This window comes from Pholcus phalangioides, unplaced genomic scaffold (assembly GCF_987345545.1).
Source record: "Pholcus phalangioides strain wild (caught in Gottingen) unplaced genomic scaffold, Ppha-v1.0 ptg000007l_1, whole genome shotgun sequence".
NCBI lineage: Eukaryota > Metazoa > Arthropoda > Arachnida > Araneae > Pholcidae > Pholcus > Pholcus phalangioides.
The window spans coordinates 12907697-12931857 of NW_028301600.1; the positions used below are offsets into that span (position 1 = coordinate 12907697).

General features: G+C 34.6%; 1 protein-coding gene across 5 annotated transcripts in view; it reads right to left on the reverse strand.

Moving 5' to 3' along the window:
- Positions 1 to 16951: 16951 nt before the first annotated feature.
- Positions 16952 to 24161, reverse strand: part of LOC149084934 (pantothenate kinase 3-like) — a 77091-nt gene continuing 69881 nt past the window's right edge. For all 5 annotated transcript variants that reach the window (XM_089232669.1, XM_089232673.1, XM_089232671.1 and 2 more), the window contains 2 exons: positions 21477 to 21602; positions 16952 to 20317 (listed from right to left, as the gene is read on the reverse strand). In XM_089232669.1, the coding sequence (XP_089088795.1) occupies positions 20264 to 20317; positions 21477 to 21602 (180 nt within the window). In that variant the 3' untranslated portion in view covers positions 16952 to 20263. The remainder of the gene's footprint in view (positions 20318 to 21476; positions 21603 to 24161) is intronic.

Sequence of the window (24161 nt, forward strand, 5' to 3'; positions counted from 1 at the left end):
GATAAAATACCATGACACCAATGTAATTGAATAAAAATTGATGTAATTGATTGAAAATAAAAAAAACTGGTCAGTTCATGAAACGAAGCAAACTTTTGAGATTTCATTGGCTCAATCGTATTGAAAATTGAATTTTAAAATTTAAATTTCAAATTCCAAAAATTTTTAAATTCATAATTTAATTTTAGATAAGATTGATTCAATGAAATTTAAAACTTCTGTTTCATTTCATGTGAACTGGACAATTTCCTTTATTTTGAATCAATTTTTATTCAATTACATTGATGTCACGGTATTTTATCTGTTTTAACGCATTTTTTGAAAATTTACAAAAAATTAAATATTAAAGATATGTAAAACTATTCACCAGCATAGGATAGCACATACAATCAAAAATATGTGTAAAAAATTTGAAATAAATCAATAGTTAAATACTATTCTTAATGATATTTCTATTGGAGCATAGTGTTTCACCATGTTAAAGGTAATAAGTCCCCTTAAGAATTTAGGCAAAGGAAATCATACAAAAGCATTTGATAAAGTCAACTTTTAACAATTGGAATCCGGATAGGAAACAACTGCAAATCTAACCAATTTACTAAGTTAAGGAATCGGTTGGAGAAGCCCGTCACATTTGAACTCTTTCCACGGAGGTGGAGACAAAGAACATATACTCAATATATATATACATACATATATTTCACCTTGTTTGTCCATTTATATTGTATTTTTCAAAGCTGGGGGGCCCAAATGACGGGCCTGGGTTAGAGCGTGTTATGTTGAGGGGAGAACTTTTAAACTTATCAGATATTGAGTGTCCTTAGAGTAGGGGTGCGGGCATGGCCCCCACAAGGGGTGGGCTGATAAGGCCCCAGCCCTGGGGCCCGGTGTGATTTTAATAATTTTTTTGTTTTTTCACGCTATAAATTCATCGTAAAGGGGCCCCGTGAAATATCCCAGCCTAGGGGCCCTGCTTCAGGATGTGGGGGCCATGGGTGCGGGACGCTAATTTTTAATGCCAGTTTAATTAAGCATACGGTTTTGAAATTTCCGGAATTATCATTTTGTTTCTAGAAATAAGGAATTGCACTGCGAAACATATATCACTTTATCACTGCATGCTTATGCTTTTTCCCTCAATGGCTTCGACCAGTCGTCGTCGAAATTCGCAGTAAACGAGAACTCGGATTACCTCTAAGCATGGCATATATTATTCTTGCCGCGGCTTCATGTAGGCTACTCCATTACAGTATGATAGAGACAGTCCAAAAAACAGATCTGAAAGAAAAAACCATACAATGTCTCAGGAGACTATCATTGAGGCTTTTTGAATAGACGTCATAATCATCAGCATCTCTTTGCACTTTGAGCGGACAGGCACAGGATGATCCCCGTAGAAATCAATGTTAAAATTGCGGATTTTACTGTAGAAATGCGGCAATTTAGTGGTGTTTCCATCACATCAATAATTTTTAAAAATGAATTGAATTCTCGATTTTTGAAATATTGAGTTCCTTAAAGATACGAAGCCCAGAAAATTAAATATAAAATAATTAGCCGGACCTATATATATACACTTTTGAGTTAGATATCCATGCAATAACACTGATTTCAACTTTTTATTTATATCTTCTCAAGCACGAAAATGAAAATTGGCGTATGCGCATTGTCTTTTAATATCCAACTGCATCTCTCAATTCATATAGTTTAGTATATTTTAAAATTAATTATGGGTTATGAAGTACACATTGGAGAAAATCCGTAGCTTCAATTAATCATTTTTTGAAGAAAAACAGGCAGATCGATGAACTCAAGAAAGTTTTCGAAATATCTAGGTTGCTCATCAAAATAGGAAAAAAAATTCATTTCTACGTTTCTTTAATCTAGATTTGTTTCCGTCATGAGTCACGCAGGAAATCACTATATTGGTTACCTTGGATACGGTTTGTATGTCCCTCAAGAAAGAGGGAGATATCACGTGATCTAAGAGGCATCATACATTGTTCTCAAGTGAGTGCACAGTATACCGCTTTCGGACGGCGTAAAATATAGTAATTGACTAACAATTTACATGTTTAGATCTTATTTTTATGACTAATTATCAGGGCCGCAACTAGGGGAGGATAGGGGTCTGATGCCCTGGGTGCTAGACTATGAAGGGCACTAAGTTTACTTTTTCCATTAAAAATTACTGGGAGAGGGCACCAAAATGGATATTGGCCCCAGCGATAGAGTAGATCTTAGTTTCTAGTTGCGGCCCTGCTAATAATGTCTCAACATTTCTTTAACTCAAGATTGATTGGGTGGAAAAACATGGAAATTGATCCGTAATTTCCAGGCATAAAAGATGGTCTAGGCCAGTGGTTCCCAACTAGGGGTGCGGGACAGCATTTTCCTCTAAAAATGCTGTCCCGCGAGATGGAAAAAAATTACAACATATTGACTGATTATTCAGGAAAATTTAAATGATAAAAATTGAATTTTTCAATTCCTAAAAAAAATATGAATCAAACCAATATTTTGACGCCTCATCTTCTGACTTCTGCTCACAGAAATCTGTCATACGAATTTTGCGTTGCAAAGTTTCTTTTTTGATTAGCGATCGTACTTGTTTTCATTTCGGTTAAGAAAAAATACCATTATTTACTTGAACTATTGCGTGGTTTGTTTACATTGGTACCTCCTATTATTAGCATGTTGTGCTTAGATTTGATACTGTCGTGAACACAACTCAGGAAAAATGTCAAATTAATCTTTTTATTCCAAATCTTAAAAAATGTTGAAAATAGTAAGTTTTTTTAGTTTCGTTTTCGAATTAATTTTCAAAAAAAAAATAAAGCCAAAATTAAATATTAGCCATAGTCGAAAAGACATTAAACAATAAGTAAAAGAATTCATAGAAATTAATCATTGGATAATTAATTTAATCAATTACAGAAAAAAAAACAGAATTTTCTAAAAGATAAAAAACGTATTATCCAAGGGGTGCGGAAAGGTAAGTCGCATTGCTCTCGGGGTACGGGAAGGAAAAAAGTTGGAAACCACTGGTCTAGACCAAGCATTGCAATTAGGATGTGGTAAGTCTGAATACCAAAGGCCGAAAAAACTAAATATAGCAGTCACGTTTTAGTTAGAAAATTATATTATACTTTCAGTATATAGCAGCGCCATCTTCTGTAAACAGTGGTTAGGTGAATCGTTGCCAAGAGGGCATGAGTGAGCGTCTTCATTTTAGTTTCTCGAATGTGCTAACCCTACCTCTGAGTTCTTCGAGGAAATGTTTTCTCGGTCCGACTCTTTTTCCGCTCTTTGTTGTTAATCTTGATCACGGATGCAATGGGTTTGTAAGAAAAATTACAAATGACGTTAAGTTATCAATGAGCATTTTCAGAACTAAAGCAAAAAATAAAATAAATACGTCACTCCGTGACGTCATCTGCACAATCATCACTGAGCAATGTTTATAGCGAGCCATAAATGCTCGCATAACATCCAATCAAGCAGCTGAATGCTAGATGTTGAGGTGGAAGCACTGAGGACTTAGACCATGGTGTTCATGAACATTATTCAGTATCCAAAGAACTTTGCATAGCATATCTTTAATGCTATATCTTCTGACTTCTAGAACGAAACAACACACACACATTTGAACCAATCCAATTTGTTCCGAAAATTATCACTGTAACTGTTTTCCAGAAAACTAGGAAAGAGACCGCGAAGTCCATAAAAACTTGAAATTGAACGCCAAATGAGCAAAAGAATAGAGCATGGGATTCAGTGTTGATAAGCGTATGGTTGCTAGCTGTAGTTTACAAAACCTCCTTTTCACTTAGAATTCAATTACAGATATAATGAAATTTACGAATCGGCTGTGTTGTTCAATTTATACCTAACATTGAAAAAAAAATACGTTTGACGTTCCGGCTTTCTCATTGACTGTGTACGAAACATATACAGTATTTCCGTATTTTTCCCTTCCTGACTATTTTTTAGAAAAATGTCCCATTTTTTATCAACGAAGCTTGCTTTAATATATACTGTATTCCCAATCTTTACTGAAATGAGAAATTAAGATAATTTTCATAATTTATCAATTGTGTTAAAATGAATATGACTAGAAAAAATTATTCATCTCTCACATATCTGTCACGTTTTAATTTTTTTCCGTGAAAGTGAAATACACTTTATCCGAGGATGACGTCACTCTCCGCTATCCATACAAAGGTTTTTTAACAGGTGGCTGATGCGAAGATATTTTAGGAACGAGAGAAAATTCAGCTGCCACCCCCCCCCCCCGTGCGGGGAATCGAACCCACGTCCTTTCACTTTCCGGGTGAACGCACTAGACTACAGAGACCACGAATATCTCAATCTTTCCTTGGAGCTCGTGTGCACACTGAACGGGACCGTACATGGACGGTCGGACACAATTCATTTGAATTTTCTCTTGCCTAAAATATCCTCGCATCGCCACCTGTTAAAAAACCTTTGCATGGATAGCGTAGAGTGACGTCATCCTTGGATAAGTCGCCATCTGGTGGCACCGTCAGCAATTTGTGAGCTTTGGCCTGAATTGTCCATGTACGGTCCCGTTCCGTGTGCACACGAGCTTCAAGGAAAGATTGAGATATTCGTTGTCTCTGTAGTCTAGTGCAGTGGTTCTCAACCGGGGGCCATATGGCCCCCTTGTGGTACTGGGATACTTCAAGGGGGCCACGGAAGAAGAAAATGGAGAAAGGGGCCATGACAGGTGGTTTGGAGAGCTGAGAAGAAAAATTAAGGTGTGAAGAAATGAAGATTTTATATTAAAGACTAACACTTACAGTGAGAAAGAGAATCCAACGAAACCACCCATAAAACCAGGATCTTCTTTAGGGCATGGACCCACCCAGGCCTCACCACCTACATTTTGCAACAAGTTCCCTAAGATGGGGTTTTTCTCAAGTCTCCGGCTAAATTTTTCAGACCCCCCCCCTTCCCTATATGAAATTTATTGTATGAAAAAAAAAATGATGAAAACCATATTAGGCCCCGAGCTGTAGCTCTGTCAGTCCCACTCTTGTGAGGGGTGTCATGCCCATAAGTGACCCCACCTTATGATATTTTGTATAGTACAATTAATTTTGAAAATAAGTAGAAAATATGTAGGCTGTTTATTTCCAGCTAAAATATGGGACTACCATAGCATCACTTTGCCTAAGGAGGGGGGGGGCATGATATTGAGACGGTCCTGATAGAACTCGGACTAGCGGGGAGATTAATAAATTCTATGCTAGTGTCTAGGCTAGTCTGGAGGCCAATTTTCTTTGCAAAATTTTCGTTCAGTATAAATTCACTGAAAAAAATCATTTCAATACGTATAAAGTGTCTTGCTTCTAAATGAGAGTCGAAAACTCTGGGTAAGACAGAGGAGCCACGAGAAAAAAATGTGGTTCAAAGGGAGCCACGGGCAGAAAAAGGTTAAGAAACACTGGTCTAGTGCGTTCACCCGGAAAGTGAAAGGATGTGGGTTCAATTCCCCGCAGGGGCAGCTGAATTTACTCTCTTTCCCAAAATATCTTCGCATCAGCCAGCTGTTAAAAAACGTTTGCATAAATACACTTTAGACACCACCACCTATAGCAGAAGGCCTCTGCACGAAGCTCGTGACGTCACTGAAGAAAATCATCTCACCTATAGCCATTGGATATAGTAAGCCGACGCATGCGCCATCTTTACTTTTTTTGTAGTATATCCAGTGGCTGTAAGTGAGATGACCTTTTTAAGTGACCTCACGAGCTTCGTGCGGGCGCCTTCTGCTACAGGTGGTGATGCTTTAGCAGACTTGCTGTAGCACTTTTTTTCCCTCCAAAAGTAATTTATAAACAATATTTGGGGGGTAATTGTGTCGTCATTTGACAACATTTTGGTGAAAACCGGCAATATCCCGTAATAACACATTTTTCACCGGTAACGAATTAATTCGTGTTATTATACTCATGCGTAGGGTTACTGGATTCGAAAACTAAGAAGGTGGGGGGCAGCTAGTCGCACATCCTTGGTAGCGTCACTTTCCAATTTTGAGGAAGCTCTAAAATTGTTCTTGGCAAGCCGTAAATCCTTAATTAATATAGGTTATCCATACTAATAAAAAACAATTTTCCCCTTCTCTTTGTTAATTTATTACACTGGTACTAAATACTATATAGTCTAGGTTTAATATTATCACTTAATACAGCCAGAGGCGCCAACATAAAGAAAGCATTGAGCTGCTCGAAATCGCCATTCGTTCCGTATATACGGACCAAAGCTGAAGAGTTCTCTTTTATTTCTCTGCTCTGATTAAAGAGCTGGTTAAAAACTTTTTAACCAGCTTTGATACGGACTCAAGCCAACGCCATCTATAGCTAGAAGTAGGTTAGTATAGTATATACTCTGTAGTTATAGGTGTTGCTGCTCAAGCCCGTATGCACGAGACGGAATGGTGCTTTGCATTGTATATTCATGAATTATTTGGGGGGGGGGGGGAGCTGAGCCCCCTCACAAAATTTATTGGAGGGACTCAAATAGCCCCAGCCTCTAGGTTAGGTTCCGGCGCCTATGGATACAGCGTGTAACCTCACTACAACGACAAATTCCTCTAAAACGATATTTTTTCAAATCTTGTACGGAATTGCCTAATGTAAAACTCCTCTCGATACAACTGTGGCCCCTCACGAGGGTGGGGCTGGCAGGGCTCTAGCTCTTTGGCCCAGGAGAATTATCGTCATTTTTTATTTTTCCATGCTATAAATTCACTATAAAAGGGTCGTGAAAATTCTGGCTTGGGAGCCCACCAAAGATCCCAGTCCAGGGATCCTGCTCCAACATGTTGGGGGCCATGGATACAACGATATCCTCCGATATATTCCTCTATAACGGTATTTTATGAGAGATTTCGAAACCACTACGATATTTTTTTATATTTCGTTCAAAAATCGTCTTGAATTCGATTTTAACGAGGGTGTCTAATAACACCCATGTTTTGCACCACATCATGGGCGAAGATACGCCCCCCCCCCCTTCCGACAGACCAGACACGACGCAGGCTCTGTCCCTCCCGGAATATAAGCCTTTTACCCTTGTGGGTTGGGTCGTGCTGGGGTAAAATGTCGTGTGGAGGCGCCGGGTAACGATGCCCCCCCCCCCAGCCCCAAAGGTGGAGTCGACTGATCTAATGTACACTGAAGAGCCAAAAAAACTGGTTCACCTGCCTAATATCGTGTAGGGCCCCCGCGAGCCCGCAGAAGTGCCGCAACACGACGTGGCATGGACTCGACTAATGTCTGAAGTAGTGCTGGAGGTAATTGACACCATGAATCCTGCAGGGCTGTCCATAAATCCGTAGGAGTAAGAGGGGGTGGAGATCTCTTCTGAACAGCACGTTGCAAGGCATCCCAGATATGTTCAATAATGTTCATGTCTGGGGATTTAGGTGGCCAGCGGAAGTGTCTAAAGTCAGAAGAGTGTTCCTGGAGCCACTTTGTAGCAATTCTGGACATGTGGGGTGTCGCATTGTCCTGCTGAAATTGTCCAAGTCCGTCGGAATGCACAATGGACATGAATGGGTGCAGGTGATCAGAAAGGATGCTTACGTACCTGTCACCTGTCAAAGTCGTATCTAGACGTATCAGGGGTCCCATATCACACCAACTGCACACGCCCCATACCATCACAGAGCCTCCAACAGCTTGAACAGTCCCCTGTTGACATGTAGGGTCCATGGATTCATGAGGTTGTCTCCATACCCATACATGTCCATCAGCTGGAAGCAATTGGAACCGAGACTCGTCAGACCAGGCAACGTGTTTCCAGTCCTCAACAGTCCAATGTCGGTGTTGTCGGGCCCAGGCGAGGCGTAAAGCTTTGTGTCGTGCAGTCATCAAGGGTACACGAGTGGGCCTTCGGCTCCGAAAGCCCATATCGATGATGTTTCGTTGAATGGTTCGCACACTGACACTTGTTGATGGCCCAGCATTGAAATCTGCAGCAATTTGCGGAAGGGTTGCACGTCTGTCACGTTTAATGATTCTCGTCAGTCGTCGTTGGTCCCGTTCTTGCATGATCTTTTTCCGGCAGCAGCGATGTCGTAGATTTAATTTTTTACCGGATTCCCGATATTCACGGTACACTCGTGAAATGGTCGTACGTGAAAATCCAAATTTCATCGCTACCTCGAAGATGCTATGTACCATCTCTCGTGCGCCGACTATAACACCACGTTCAAACTCACTTAAATCTCGATAACCTGCCATTGTAGCAGCAGTAACCGATCTAACAACTATGCCAGACACTTGTTGTGTTATATAGGCGTTGCCGACCGCAGCGCCGTACTCTGATTGGTTCCATATCTCTTTATTTGCATACGCCTGCCTGTAGCAGTTTTTTTGGCTCTTCAGTTTAAAAGTGCAATACGGTAAACTTGATTTGCCATTTTTTCTTTTGTGTCTTTTTATTAGCTACTGAAGAAGAAACTTGATACAGTTGCGAACGCGTCTAGCTCTTGTTTTTCTTCATATTTTGGATTTATTTACGTTGCTATTATTATTTCTACACTCACACACAGTAAACTTCTTTATACAGACAATGCATCTAAATTAATTTATTAATCAACTAATCAATTACGGTTTTTCGCGGAGAATAAATACTTTGAAGCATTTTCTGATGGTACTAACTACGCAGCTTTAGAAAAGATGTCAACAACCGCATAAATTTTGCGGCACGTGATGATAATATGTGTGTGTGTTGCCTCTCTATAAAACGATAATTCCTCCACAACGACATTTTTTCTTGGTCCACAGATTATCGAGGTTTTACTGTATTCAAGGGTGAATGACAACGATTTTCAATATCAGCATTCACAATTAGGGCCATAATAATTAAACAATTTTCATTTTTTCTCCTCAGTATTGCCACCGTGAACACGTATCCCCCTTTGCCCCCTCTAACTTCAACTCTGTTTCCAATTATCAGCCGCATCTATGATTTATGCTAGTCAATGTTTTATACTTGAATTTGTAATTAACTGCAGAATGTTGAGCCTGCCCTCTGTTCTCTTTGTATCACTTAAATGAATGTTTATCCAGTATTGTGAGGATGCAAATTTCTTCCACCTTTAAAGAAAGATAAACTAATTCATATTATTTTTAATGAGAGGTCATTTAAAAAGTTCAATTTTCTTATTCCCCCACAATTATTACTTCACAGAGAAGAGAAACTATCAAAGTTAAATATCCCGTATTTTGCTGATTCTTTTTCATATTTTATTCCAATTTCACAAACTGTAGAATTTTTATTTTTGTCTGTAACTCTTCCTGAAACACCCTGTGCAATACCATATGCCAGTGGTTCCCAACCTCTTTGACTCAAGGAGTACTTCCCGGATTCCATTTCTTTTCAGAAGCCCCTTCAGCCTCTTTTTTTATTTATTACTTTTTTTTTCTTTTTTTTATTCTATTTTTTTAATTCTATTTATTTATTTTATTCCTTTATCCTGAAGTGGCCACAGAGCTCCTAAGAAATATATGTGGAGTACAGGTTGGGAACCGCCACCATATGCAAAAAGCATGAACTCTTATATGAATTTCAATCTTCAAGAAATGCAGCTTAAACACTTAATAAAAAGACACATTTCTATAGCCACAACTGGTTTTAAACAATCTACATAAATTTATTTTAAAAATAAGTAAATTGTAAAAATCTACTCTGAGGTATGTTACAATGAAACAATATACAAATATTCAAAAATGGAATAAAAATCATAATGAGACAACTTCGAATTTTCAATCACAAACACGTCAATAATAATGAAAAGAACAATGCTTGGCCTAATCACATATATCTAAAAAAAATTCCAAAATTTTCCTTCCTCCAGTTTAACCGAATTGTGCAATATTTAGCTAAGCCCTGAATGACTTTGAATAAGGATGAATGTGTGTGCATCGTAAATAGGTCAAGAAGCCATATGCAAAAAAAGTGAAAGTATAAAAAATTTATTTTATAGACTCTCAAATGATGAATGAATACTGAATCCATGTAGTGATTTTCTCACACATTGCACACCTTCATTTCTGAAGTGACGGCACTCAAAGTGGGTTTCATCTAGTGATATGATTTTGTTCATGTTTTTCACGTGTACATTTCTGTTACATAAGAAGCAACACCAGCTAGAATAATTAAACAGTTGGCCCTCGAAATTTGCGATTCCATATTCGCGGTTTCTTTCCTAGTTTTCTGGAAAACAGTTACAGTGATAATTTTCGGAACAAATTGGATTGGTTCAAATGTGTGTGTGTTGTTTCGTTCTAGAAGTCAGAAGATATAGCATTAAAGATATGCTATGCAAAGTTCTTTGGATACTGAATAATGTTCGTGAACACCATGGAGTTTAAGTCCTGTATATGTCTTCCAACTCAACATTCAGCTGCTTGATTGGATGTTATGAGAGCATTTATGGCTCGCTATAAACATTGCTCAGTGATGATTGTGCAGATGATCAAAGAAGATGCAAATGCAGGAAATGTCTTAAAGTGAAGAATGAATTTCACTGATGCCATCAGTGTCATTGCTAGAGCTGTGGAAGCTATATAGATGGGAACAGTCATCTTGTATTGAAAGATATTAATTAACGGCCGTTCAGGAATCAACAGAGGAGGGATTAATCGAACTGACTGATCCTGAACCGAAGCGATACTCCATGAAGACCATGAAGATGATCAAAATCACAAAATGGAAGACAACTTCATTATTGAGCAACATATGCTTCATAAGTTTAAACTAGCAATGGGTTGTTTCCATGACATAGACCCATTTATGGGAGTTTTTCACATGTAGAAAAATTGGTAGAGGAAGCCTTGCTACCATATTCTAACAAATTAACTGAAATGAAGAAAAGGCTTACAGACATTATAATATTCTTTCAGAAAACATTGTCAAGAATCACTGGACAATTCTTCAACTTCTGCCGCATAAATCAGATATAAACAAGATGCCTAAAAACCAAAGTTTATGGTTTGTGTCAGATTTTCTGCATTAGCGGTCACCTCCTGAACTTAACCCTGTGAATACAGAGGAACAACTGTAGTTGGTATTGCTATTATCATAACAAAATAATTACTATCGTTTATTATATGTATATGCAACAACGATGGCACTAGTAGCATTTCTTATGACAGAAATACACATGTTAGAATCCAATATTCTGTAGCGAATAATGTATTTTTCAATTATTCAAATGATATGCAGAGGTGCCTTATCAATGAGACATCATTTATGAACTATGAAATGATAATAAATGATAAGAAACGATTTATTGTTAGACTGTGTTGGTACTTATACTTGTTATCTGGTACTTTAACCCTTTCTGTGCTGATGGTACGTTAAAGTGCTACCAACTTTTGAATCCACACAACACATTCGTTACATACATTATTGTGTATTAGTATTTTGATGTATAAAGGCTACGTAACTACTTCACCATTACCAGATGACAGCACACATGTGGTACTATTGGTTTTTTTTAAATATGTTAATTGATAAAACTCAGTTGGGTGTTTTACCCCTGCAAAATTGTTTATATCATGTATATATAAACACATTAACCATAATTACACATTTATGTAAATCAATCACTATCAATGTATTACAGTTTTGTGCAATGCAGTGAAACATTGCTTTTACAAAATGTTCTCTAAGAAATTATGGCTGTTATGGTGTGCATAAAACCAATTATGGCTTTCTTTTTGTTAAAATAGATATATATATATTCATGGTTTTGTATTATTCAACATATTTGATTAAGTATTTTTTATTTTCATTGTAAGCGTATAATGCTAATGAAACTTTTAAGTACCAGGTTAATTAAATCGCTATGTACAAAATACTTTTTTTGAAAAAAAAAATTTTTTTTTGTTTGTTTTTAGGCCTTACTTAATTAGAACTAAAAAGACCTACCAAAAAATTTCCATGAAAACTAAATCATTTCATTTTTTCATAATGTGGTACTGAAAAGGTTAAGTAAGTAAACATTTTGTGCATCCATAGTGAACATTGGATGATTTGAGTTGAATGGATTGGAATCTCCTTAAAATGATAACTGCTAGTGTTGGAGAAAAACTCCAACACTAGCAGTTATGATGACCTCACAGCTCAAAAAAAACTTTTTTCAATCATTAACTACTCGGAAACCTAATCAGCTACATTGGATGGTTTGTGCACCAACTGTCATAATAGAGATTAATAAAAGCTCTTTGGCCAATATCCAGTTGCAATTTCAATAGCTTTAAACTGAAAGAGATGCCTACAATGGCCACCAATTTGGTGGCGATGCTGTGGGAAGCGTGATGACTGTCAGATTAGTCCCTGTCATTTCAATTGTTTTGATTTTATGTCTGGCTTTGATTGGTCTGTATGATACAGTCAACTGCTGATCCCCATAATGATTCAAAGTTATGTGAGTTTGAGAAAATTATTTACAGAAAATTATTTGCAGTTTGATGGGTCCCTTTTATATATTGTGTGTCATGGGATACACTTGAAACTGTTAAACAGGAAAATTATATTTTTAAACAATTTTAAACTCTCAGAAAGAACATTTGAGGTAATATATACCACTGTATTTACATAGAAAACATATAGACTAGATAAAAGTGAAAAAAAGTGTAAACATTTGTATGAAATTAGCATACAATCTTCTAACACTAATTCAACGACATTTAAGCATATAAAGTCAGACTTGGTTAATTTGAAGTTTAAGGGGAAGACTGCCAGAAAATTCAAATTACCCCAAATTAGAATTATGTAATTCATGAACATGGGAACTGCAAATCAACCATGAATAATGATTTCACCAACAACATTCTTGTAGGATTCGTAAGTGAAGATGCCTGCTACATTATTTTGCTGGTATGGAATTGACATCACTGCACAATTTGCTGAATGCAAGCTTAATATTTAATTTATGAAAACAAGTTCATGATTTCCCATTTGGAAACTTGTGTGATCACAATCTTTCTAATCATTGAAAAGGTATCAAGAATAAACATAGTGCAACTTATGCTTTCTGACAGTGTACATACACTTAGCAACGATATAAATGTTCTAGATTTTGAACTTGACTACAGAATATTGGGTTGATAACAACAGAAGCCAATCTTAATGCACTTTAGTTGAAAAATGTTAAAATGGCCATTCAATCACATCAATAAACAAATTTTCAAATTAGCATTTATGATTTTTTTTATACAGGCATTTCTGAAATAGCTCAGTAGTTATTTAAGCTGGACTGAAGAGAAGGATTCATATACAGTAAAACTCCTATACAACGGTACTCAAGGGACAGAAGCATGAGCAAAGATACAGAGGCATGGGGGAGGGGGGCCAGCATCAAAAAGGCAGAGCTGACTGATTTTAATTCCAAAATTGGAATTAAGTTTGGAAAAAACAGGATTAAATATGGGTAAATCGTTTTACCCCGCACATTTAATGTTTTTCCCCCAACTTTCCTCCATTTTTTGAATATCTCAGTGAGTATTGCACTTAGAAGCATGGAAATTTACTAGTCGGCATCAGGAGAGACAGGGCAACAACTTTCTAATTGGGTTTTTTTTTTTCTTTAATTTCACTTCTTGGTCCTTGAAAGTTTGAAAAACTTTTTTTATAATTTTGTTCAAGGGGGATGAAAGTATCTAACACATTGAACAAGATGAAAAGCATTTATTTTTTAAAATACACAAACTAATTCATATAAAATAATTGAGATTATTCCATTTGTGCACAGTCCCTAAAGATAGAGATTTTTAAGCAAAAACACAATTGCCAACCCAGTGCTAAGTCACCAAAACATTGTAATTTTTCCTTCTTTAATATCTTGATAAGCATTGCATTTAAAAATATGGAACTTTTTTGCAAATGACTTTCAAACCTGGTTCTACATTTCACTAACTGGAAGTTTTAGTACATGGGGACTGTATAAAAAGTAAATTTTTTTACTCTTTTATGTATACAACCTCACCTCAAAAAATTGACATTTTAAGAAACTGTGTGTCATTTGAAAACTTTTTATAATTGGAAGCATACTGCTAATGTCAACAATTGCAGATATATTCCTGTGGACAAACAATTTGAATCACCTTGTATAGGCGATTATCCTTATAAGGGTCTGGTTATATAGGGGATTCGTAAAGATTGTCATCTTCAATTCATCGGTTCTTTCAATCATTAACAAACAAAAAGTGCAAATAAAATTCTGACATGCATTTATTCTTCATTCAGGATAACTTTGGTCCTCATGTAAATAGAAGTATGTGTGCTATATACTTAAAGTGATTGGATGTGTGTAAAGGGCATTTCACCTCTCCTGCAGTGCAAAACCACCAAAAATATAGTCCTTTGATCATTTATCCCTGGTATCATAAAATAATTTTTTTTTTTTAAATTCTGTATTATTTCAAAATTAGCTGAAAGGCAGAATTTTTTTTTAGAGATCGGTCAAAGCATTTTTGCTACTGCTACGTCTTGAGAGTGGGTGTTGACAGGATATGCCCTTCTCACTCAAACATTACTCTCTCTTTTAACTGAAGTATCATGGGTTTTTTTTATTATTATTCCTAGTGGCAAACAGATTTGATATACACTTGTATATGCTTCTTCAAGAGTTCTCACTAAAGGAGAAGTTGTTCTTTATGGTTTGATGATATAAATGAAATGTGGGTGTCTATCTTGCTTAGTAGAGCCATTTGAAAATCTATTTTTTGCAGCTGCTTTGGCACTCCTATAAGCAACAGGGATTTGTTGCTGTTAACAAGATTTTTTTTTCCTCACCCATGCACTTTCACATACACTGGACAGGTGGGGGGGGGGGTCACTTATGGTGGTGAATATATACATTACTAAAAGAACTCACAGTTGTTTTAGCAGCTTGTTGGAAAGGGTAGGAGGCAGTGATAAATTAGTTGCCGGCTGGCGTAATGTATAGAAAATTTATAGCATTAAAAAACAGAAAAATGGCAAGAATCATTCCAGCCCTTGAGGAGGGTGCCATGATAATGACAGAATGTCCATCAATTTTTTTTAAATATATATATATCTGTTTTTTAATTTTAGTGTTATCAACTGTTTTTATTTCAACAAAATTTGGAAAAGTGAAAATTTTTTATCTCTGTAAATTCATTATAAAAGAATTTTCCTATCTAACATTTGAAGGAAAAATGCACGAGTTCCTTAACAGGTAATGAAGGAATAGGTAAAATTACAACCAATAAAGATAAAGGATGTGGAGTGATATCAAAAATTGGTACAATGGTTTGTTTACATGAGGACCGAAGTTATCGTGATTAAACTTTAGGCACACAAGGGTGTCATTTTCGTAGGAGAAGAGTACTACTATTTTACTAAAAAATCGGTCGTATGACCAACGGTCGCAGTCAGGCCTAGTGTGACATTTCGCCACATGTTGCTTAGTAGACAGAGCATCGCTGTTCAAGCCAGAGGCTAAGGTTGAAAAAAATAGCACTCATTATGTGCCAAAAACTGCTTTAGCGCATTAAAATTTTTATTTGTGATAAAGGATTTATAGTTCAACAACTTAGTCAAAGCAAAGCATTGTAAGATTTTTTTCAAGCTGTCCATGTTGATTTGTAATGAAAGTGTGATTTTTTTCCCCCTTCAAACTTCGAATTATACAAACATTTGAAAAAATCAAATTAAACTGGTAGTTTCAACATTAAATTAGATAGGAAATTCAAGGGAACTGAATAAACAGTCAAATGATTTGAATTAACCAAGTTCTACTGCATTATATACTTAAGAAAAATATGTATTTATATTTTACTCTCTTTATTTTTAGGCACACCAAAATGTCTTTTGTATGGTCTGAAAAACTTTTTTATATGAAAAAAAATTTACATACTTCATGAACAGTCACATTTTGAATATTAATAAGAATTTTTTTTATATTCACAGTGTAAATTCTTATACAGCATCAAGAAATAGTGTACATCACAACAAATTTAGTTGAAGACGGTTTGCATCAGTATAACTACATAAAAAACTAACATTTCTATCACCTGTTTAGCTGAGAACGGGTCCAAATAATTGGTTTTTTTTACATACTCCTCAAATATAAATTTCCAACAGAAAACAAACAAAGGAAACAATTAGATGCTACTCAGAGTGCACAAAATTTACAAGAAAATTACACTCTCATGTAAGGATCTTGTTTTTCCTAGTTGCAAGCACCATTTATTTCAGCATAAAAAAAAGAGTATACATACAAAAACTCTAAAAATAGGCTTAACGTTTTGAAGGCTATGTATTAATATTGAGATAAAATAAAGAGCACCTGACAGTATGAAAAGTTATCAAAAATCACATTTTCAGTGTGTCATACGCAATTTTGTTTTTCTTCTTTTCAGTGTAGATGGCACATGCTCAATGTGTGTGAAGGAAGCACCCAGTGAGCTCATTAGTGAAAGACCAGTTTTAGATTTATTTATTTTTTGCGTTGTTTCATAATGTATACAGTGAAACCTCTCAAAGAGGGACAATCACAGGACCAGACTTTTTGTCCCTTAAATAGGGATGTCCCTTACTAAGAGTTAAAAAAAATCCTATTCAAAGGAACGCTGATCAGGAGATATCCATATCTTAAATACAGGTGCCCCTTATCAAGAGCATTGAAGCGCCAGACTGAATTTCACTTTTTGTTTCAGTTACAAACTTAGGATTGAGATTGTTGAATGCAGATCGGGATTGTGGTAGCGATGGCAGGGTCAGTATGTCTGTATGACTTTGGTTGGGGCAAATAAGATTTATGGCTTATCAAGAGTGTCTCTGAAACAGAGGTTTGACTGTATTTCAGCAGAGAAATTTGAGGGAGATAAACAGATTGAGGAAAAAGTTTTTTTTTTCCATGCCCATAGAGTCACATTAGGGATGAACATACACATAACTTTTATTAAAAACTGTGTAGCATCAAAAATTTAAAACTCAGACCAGCACAAAGTCATGCCAGATCTCATAAAACTGAGCACAAACAATGAAACACACTGCAGTGAGCACCAGATTGAAGATACCTACTCTTAATGTATAAAATATATGAAATTTTGCTTACAAATACAACATTTTAATAAATTTTCATCTTTTTTGTGAAAAGTATTTGTCTAAATAGGCAATAAAATATTTATAGTTAATGCACAAAAAAAAAAGATTTGCATCACTCCATATGATGCACACATATTGACACAATAAGGTGCAAAACTTCCTTTAATGTGTCTAACTCAGCAATGTGCACATCTAAAGATGTTTATGAAAATAAAAACTCAATTTAAAAAAGATTCATGATATATGGCTGGTTATAAAATTAAAACCTTTTGATCATATGAGATTAGTTAAAACCTTTTGATCATACATGAGTTCAAAAGTTAAGAACAGAGCACTTTTTAACAGAAGTTGAGAAAACGATACACAAACAGCAATTAACATATACATGTCATTGAATGTGTTAGCAAATTTGTTGCTATCTGTGCGTATAGTTTCTACAACATGTGTTAAAAAGTACTCTGTCCTCAACTTTTTTGCACATGTGTATTATCTCTTCAAGATATTGTTTCAGAGATTTAAGAATAAAGGCCATCAACTGAATTTCTTATAAAAATGGAATGTTTAAAAACAAAATATGTTCCATTGGCAAGTTTAAATTCGCTGCCCACATATGTAACATCAATAGAGATAAAAAATATTCTGTCTGATCTCAATTACTTATAACAAAAAACAAAATATACAATTTTTTCAAACACATAACTGAAGCTGCACTGGTAAGTCTAAATATAAAATAAAAGTAAGCAGTTTTTAAGAAGACAAAATCAGTTAAATTATAACTGAAAAAGAAATAAGTAAAACTTTATAGAAGAAAAAATAAAACAATTTCCTCAGATTTGCTAATGGAATCATCATTAGAACTTGGTGACATGTTTTTGTGTCTCACAAAGAGAAAAATTCATTCTGTAGCAAAATTAAAAAAAACCAAAAAAAAAAAAGTTTTTTTCATGACAAAAATATTGAATATTTAATCTCATTTCACCTTTTCTGGCTCAGAAAACATTCTGTATCTTTCAGTTTTTAACAAATCTTTCTGACATTTAAAACAGACTGTATAGGATTTTACACAACATTTTGAAATTTAAATAAAAATATATTTGAGATGATATATTATGCTTAATCAAAAAACTTCTGTTGCTGAATTATTTGCTTACAGAGAAAGATGTTTGCATTTTTGTCCAGTAAAATGATAGAGATCTTTGTTTTAATAATGTAGAATTATTACAAATTAAAATGCAATGAAACATTAAACGTTTGGGTTTCAAAAAGCCCTGTATCAAACAATGAGTTATAACTCAGAAACAGATTGTGATTAAATACAGTGCATCACAAAAGTTCAGGCACACAGTATATTCTTTAATAAAATTAAAAATAACTGATAGATTTTGTTAATAATTTTATCCAAGATCAAAAATTATATATATATTTTACAATATATGAGATGAAGGTTTCATAAAAACTAAAACTTCAAAGAAAAAAATTTAAAAATTCAATTTTACATACCTTAAATATAGGAACAGAATCAAATTTCTGCAAATTTCAATATGCCACATAGATTTACGTCACAAAGGGGTATTTCTCATGTTGCTACATGAATCTTTAATGTTTTTGTGAGCTATTCACCATGCCAAAATCAATTCAGTCCTCAAACAAGGAAGTATCATGGATATAGGTACTGAGGTCACAAGGTAAATCTGTTTCTCAAATTTTTATTGAATTAAATGGATTTAAATGAGACATCCATAGAGTGCTAGCACGTGGTGAGCATTATAAATGAAAAAAAAAAATTTCAGACCTGGAAGACCCTGAGCGACTAGTTAACACAAAGACAGAAAAATATGAACACTGCTTCTACAACAAAAACACTCTGCTAGTGAAATAAAGCAGAGAACAATTGAATATTTCGAGAGAAATTGTTCGAAGATGAATTCAAGAATTCTGCTATTCGCACAAAGCATGATTCATGCATCCTTCTCAAAACATCACCATAAGCAAGTGTAATTGGACTGGACTCGAGACCATATGTTGTATTCAGGCGAATGGCTGCATATATTTTCAGTGATGAAAAGAAGTGAAATTTATAGATGGCCAGATAGTTATTCTTATTTTTGGCATGATCTACGAAAGAGTCCATGAACTTTATTCAGTGCACAGCAAGGTGGAAGTTCAGTGATGGTGTGGGGAGCATTTTGTCGTGATGGTCAGACCTCATTGGCATTGTTAAATGGCAGTCAGAAATGTACCAAGAAACACTTGAAAGCTATTTATTACCATTTTGGAGAAATATTGGTTGTTTAAAACTGGACTTTTCAGCAGGATCCATCTTCCATTTACATCTCAAAGTGAACGAAAAAGTTTTTCAGAGCTAAAAACATCTCAATTCTGGATTAGCCAGCCTTCAGTCTGAACGTCAACCCTAATAGACAACCTATGTGGTACCCTTACATGTGTCGTGTTTAACATAAGTAAACAACATTTTTTGATTTCATTACTGAAAAATGCTATTGAGAAAGCATGGCTTAATTTGTGCAGAATTACTACAAAACCTTGTAATTTCGATGAAAATACCTGTATTTGATGAATAAAAAGCAATGGCAATCACATAAGTAACTAAAATTTTTTTTATGATTTCTAAAAAAAGTACTTAAAATTTGTGCCTAAACTTTTGTGAAATGAATTTTCATTATTCCTGCAATAATGTAGCAAATATTCAAAATTTGTTTTATTTTTATTATGTGTTTTTGCGTCATTTGTCACAGGAATCCTGCACAAAATGTGTAAAGCCTCACAATTTACATTAACTCAAAATTAATGCTACGCCTAATCTTTTGTGGTACACTATATTCTTCTGTGTGCTATTGCTACTGTTATTGCTTTTTGAATACTGGTATAAGAGACATTTAATAAATATAATAAATAATTTAAGATTGAGTCAAGCTTAAAAGCCCAAAAAATAATACAATAAAAAAACTGCCCACAAAAACGCAAATGGAAAAAAAAAAAAAAATCTTTGTATAAAATAGTTACAATCTGGTATAAAATTTCAGTTTTTTAAATGAATCACATATATCCAGTTTTTCCTCGTTTTCTTTTTGGAAGCACTTTTGGCAGAAAATAACTTTTCTATTCATTAGGAACATTGTTTCTTCTAACTTCCTTTCTTCATAAGTTCCATCAAACAGCCAACAGCACCAAAGTATCCCTATGACAATAAAAGAAATTTTCAAGAATTTGCTAGTTTTGTGAAGGTTCTAAAAAATAAATTAAGATAAGAGTATCAAACATTCGAAAATAAGCATTCACGCTAAAATCATTTTTATTTAGAATCTTTGCCATAAACAGTGAAGCAAGTTTTTATTGGATCAAAATTCATGACATCAATTCAGTGATGTTGGTGCTGTGATAATTTCTGTTATAAAATTATACATATGCTGCAGAATGCCATACAATGACAAATGAGTTTGTGAACTTCTGTCTAATCAAAATGAGCATGAGGATGAAGTGCAAAAGACCTGATGATACCCCAGCTTCATTCAAGTGCAAAAGCGGTTTTAGCATAAAAGGGAATAATAGCTAATGACACTCCAACGATATTTGAACTTGAATGTCATCACAGATAAAAGGTGCAATGCAGATTAGAACTCTGATGGTCATGACTACATTAAAAAGAAAAAACTGATGCTTTCATTCAACTGTGGCACTTATTCTAAGAAATGCAATAAATAATATAATTAAAACTATGTAACATAATTGTGTTTAATTATGTAATTTTAGCCCCTCAATGTCAAGCAACCTACTGAGTACTGCAGCAGCCAAATGCATATTTTATCATTTTTTAATCCATTATATATTATTTCAAGATCTCCTGCAAGTTTGGTATCATTTGAAAGAGGAATAATGTGGCTTAGTATAATCATTACTATATTATTTTCATTTATCATATTTTATTGTGAGTGGAGAACGTTTGCTGCTTAACATGTGAAGATCCGAGATATTATTGTAAAGAGCATGTTTTATCCCATTGAGCTAAAATGCCCTGTATAATTGAGTCAGTAGTTCTTTGTTACAAAAACAAGGCTGAGATAAATCCAATTTTTGGAACATGGTAGAAGAGAAAAAAAACAGTTACCAAAAAGAAAATGTAAAAAAAAATTGGTAATACAAGTGATACTATATAATATTATAGACATGACATTATTTTATAAACAGAAAAAAATTCAAATTAATTCAATGATTAGTTTAAAAGTTATAATTTTTTAACTAAACATCTGCAAAAACTGGCAATTCCATTTCAATCTCCTCTGAACTACAAGATGGGATTTATTTAAATCTCCTCCGGGCTTGAGGGGTTAATTACTTACTTCATGCTCCAAAAAAAGTGCTTTGAGAGTGCCATTTGACCAGAAGTCCATAGCATATGCTAATAGTTTCATAGACAATAAGTTGACTCGAAGAAAGTTTCCAACAAATACAACTTTTTCAATACCCTGAAAAAATTACAAGTGCATAAATATCTGAAGAAAGAAAAGATGTCTCAACACAACACTAATCTTAATTTTTGAATTCTAAATTTTATTATGGTCAACAGAAGTGTCATTAATTCAGTAAGAGAAACAGAGGTATAACTGTCAAGTTGCTCAAGTGACAGTAATTCTGATGATGATTGGCACATAAATTCAGCTCACAACATGGCTGTGTTATGTTAGTGTGTGTGCATCTATATTAACTGAAACATTCATTGACTGAATCCATATTTGTTACCTGAGGCTGGAAAACTGTGAAAAAAATCTTCATAAGAATGAAAATTTGTAAGCTGAGGTATAACTGTAATTATGTTGAATGCAATAAAGATAAATACATAAATTAAAATTGAAACTAAAATATCTAAGCTTGAAAGTATTTGAAACTAAATTTCACAACACGATCTATACAAATATAAGGTCGAAAGCATCTAAATCTGCTTTTTCCCCTTCAAAATTTAACTAATCAGTGGAAGTTCAATTTTTTTTTTGCATCTTAGAATGTTGTGAAACTCTAAATAAAAGTGGTATCGTGTTTAAAGAAAAAAAACCAACTGAAGAAAAAAATCTAAATGTATTATATATTCATATTGGCCTGATTTGAAAAATAACACATCACAAATATTTGATTCAATCTGTCAAAGTAGAGGATGTTTTTAGGTTCAATTCATTTTATTTATTTATTAATCCATCACTGATTTATGCATCGTTTTTCTTTAGTGCTACATTGCATGCGAAAATTGTTTCCAATCTCACACAATTTCCTACATTCTAAAAAATAATATAGAACAGTTATACATAAATTTCAATCTAATTTATCAACTATGGCATATTCACTCATGATATGCCATCTATACAGGGCTGCATGATATTGATATACATAATATGGTATAGCTGTCTCGCAGATCTATAAGTTTTATATAATAAACCTTTCTTACAGTAAGTTTTGATCACACACAGACAGATGAACAACTAGGTATGAATATAAGTATTGAAAAGAGAGAAAAAAGAAAATCTAGTATCAGAACTGAATTTCCACTAAATTATGAGGGGAATCTGTGAAGCTCTGCAGCATATTTACAAAATCTTTTTTTCTTGGGTTACATTTTTAGGTGCAGCTTATACATCGCAAAAGCTTATTTACAGGAAATTATGATGATTTCATATTATGTTATATACAAGGGTCATCTCAAATGTAAGAACCCTTTCACTGTAAAAAAAATTGGAAATTTAATTTAGCCACCTGCATTCAGGATTTAAAAATGGTTCAATGGACATGAATAGCTGTATTTTTACCAGTAATTGTCATTTAATTTTGTGTAACAGTGAATAATGATCGGTACAACAATAAATTTATACAGCCAATTGTGGCTAAGTCTCCCCACTGCTTAGATTTTTTAATGTAAAAAGGATGAAATTCAAGAAAATCAACACAATCACAAATGAAAATAATGGCAACTTCATTTGATAATAAAAAGGTGCACTTTTGGTGGCCTTCATGAAGTCTTGAATAACCATTGTATCATGAGTTTATGGTGAATCACTATATTACAGTATGTAGGGCTATAAGACATCCACCTTTTTGGTGTCATTTCAAGCGTCCTCCTATGTTTCAGAAAATTCACTCTTAATAATAATAATAACGTGATTCTCACGTATTCCCAAGGGATCAGCATGATCCGTCCAGGGAATTTGTTAGTGTTAGTAGACATCCATGCCCGAACCGGGATTCGAACCCAGACCTGCACAGTGAGAGGCTAGTTCCCTAACAACTCGACTGCCAGGTGGCAAAATCGCCTTTCGTCCTCCTTTTCAGATATCCAAAATTATTTTATTCTTTTTTTTACTTGGATTTTTTTTTCACTTTTAAACATTTATCTCTTCATTGACATCAGATGTTTTATGCGTTTTTTCCCACACATTTACATGTTTTGACCAATCGCCATCGAAATTTCTGGTATACAAGAACCCATGTTACCTCCAAGCAAGGCAGATGCTATTCTAACCATGGTCCAGCTTTTCCTATGATAATATAAAAAAGACAGTCCAAAAAACAGCTCTGGAAGAAAAAAGACTGCAACATCCATTTTGAGAAAACCATTTTCTGCTCACCAACAGCAAATTCTGTGTATTGAAGTGAGGAGGGGAGAGGGTGTTACTTCTTCAATTAAGAAATAAAGAAAATTGGATATACACACCACTCAATGTTGATTCCTATGGCAAATTGCCAAAAAAGCAATGCTTCCGAAAGAAAAAGAAAACCTTGCAAGGGTAGAGCTTAAAGGGGCTGTTATACGATTAGAATTGAACTGACATGGCTTGGGGAATGATAATAAAATGTCTGTACTACACAAACTGCAAAGTTCTCTGGCAACCATCCACAAGCCAGCTAGAAGTACTGCCAAGCTTCGATGGCCAGTATCAAAGTACAGTCGATACTCGATATAATGACCCCCTTCGTCCTGCCGAAAACGGATGTTATATTGGGAGGCTCATTACAACGAAAGGAAAACATATATGATAATT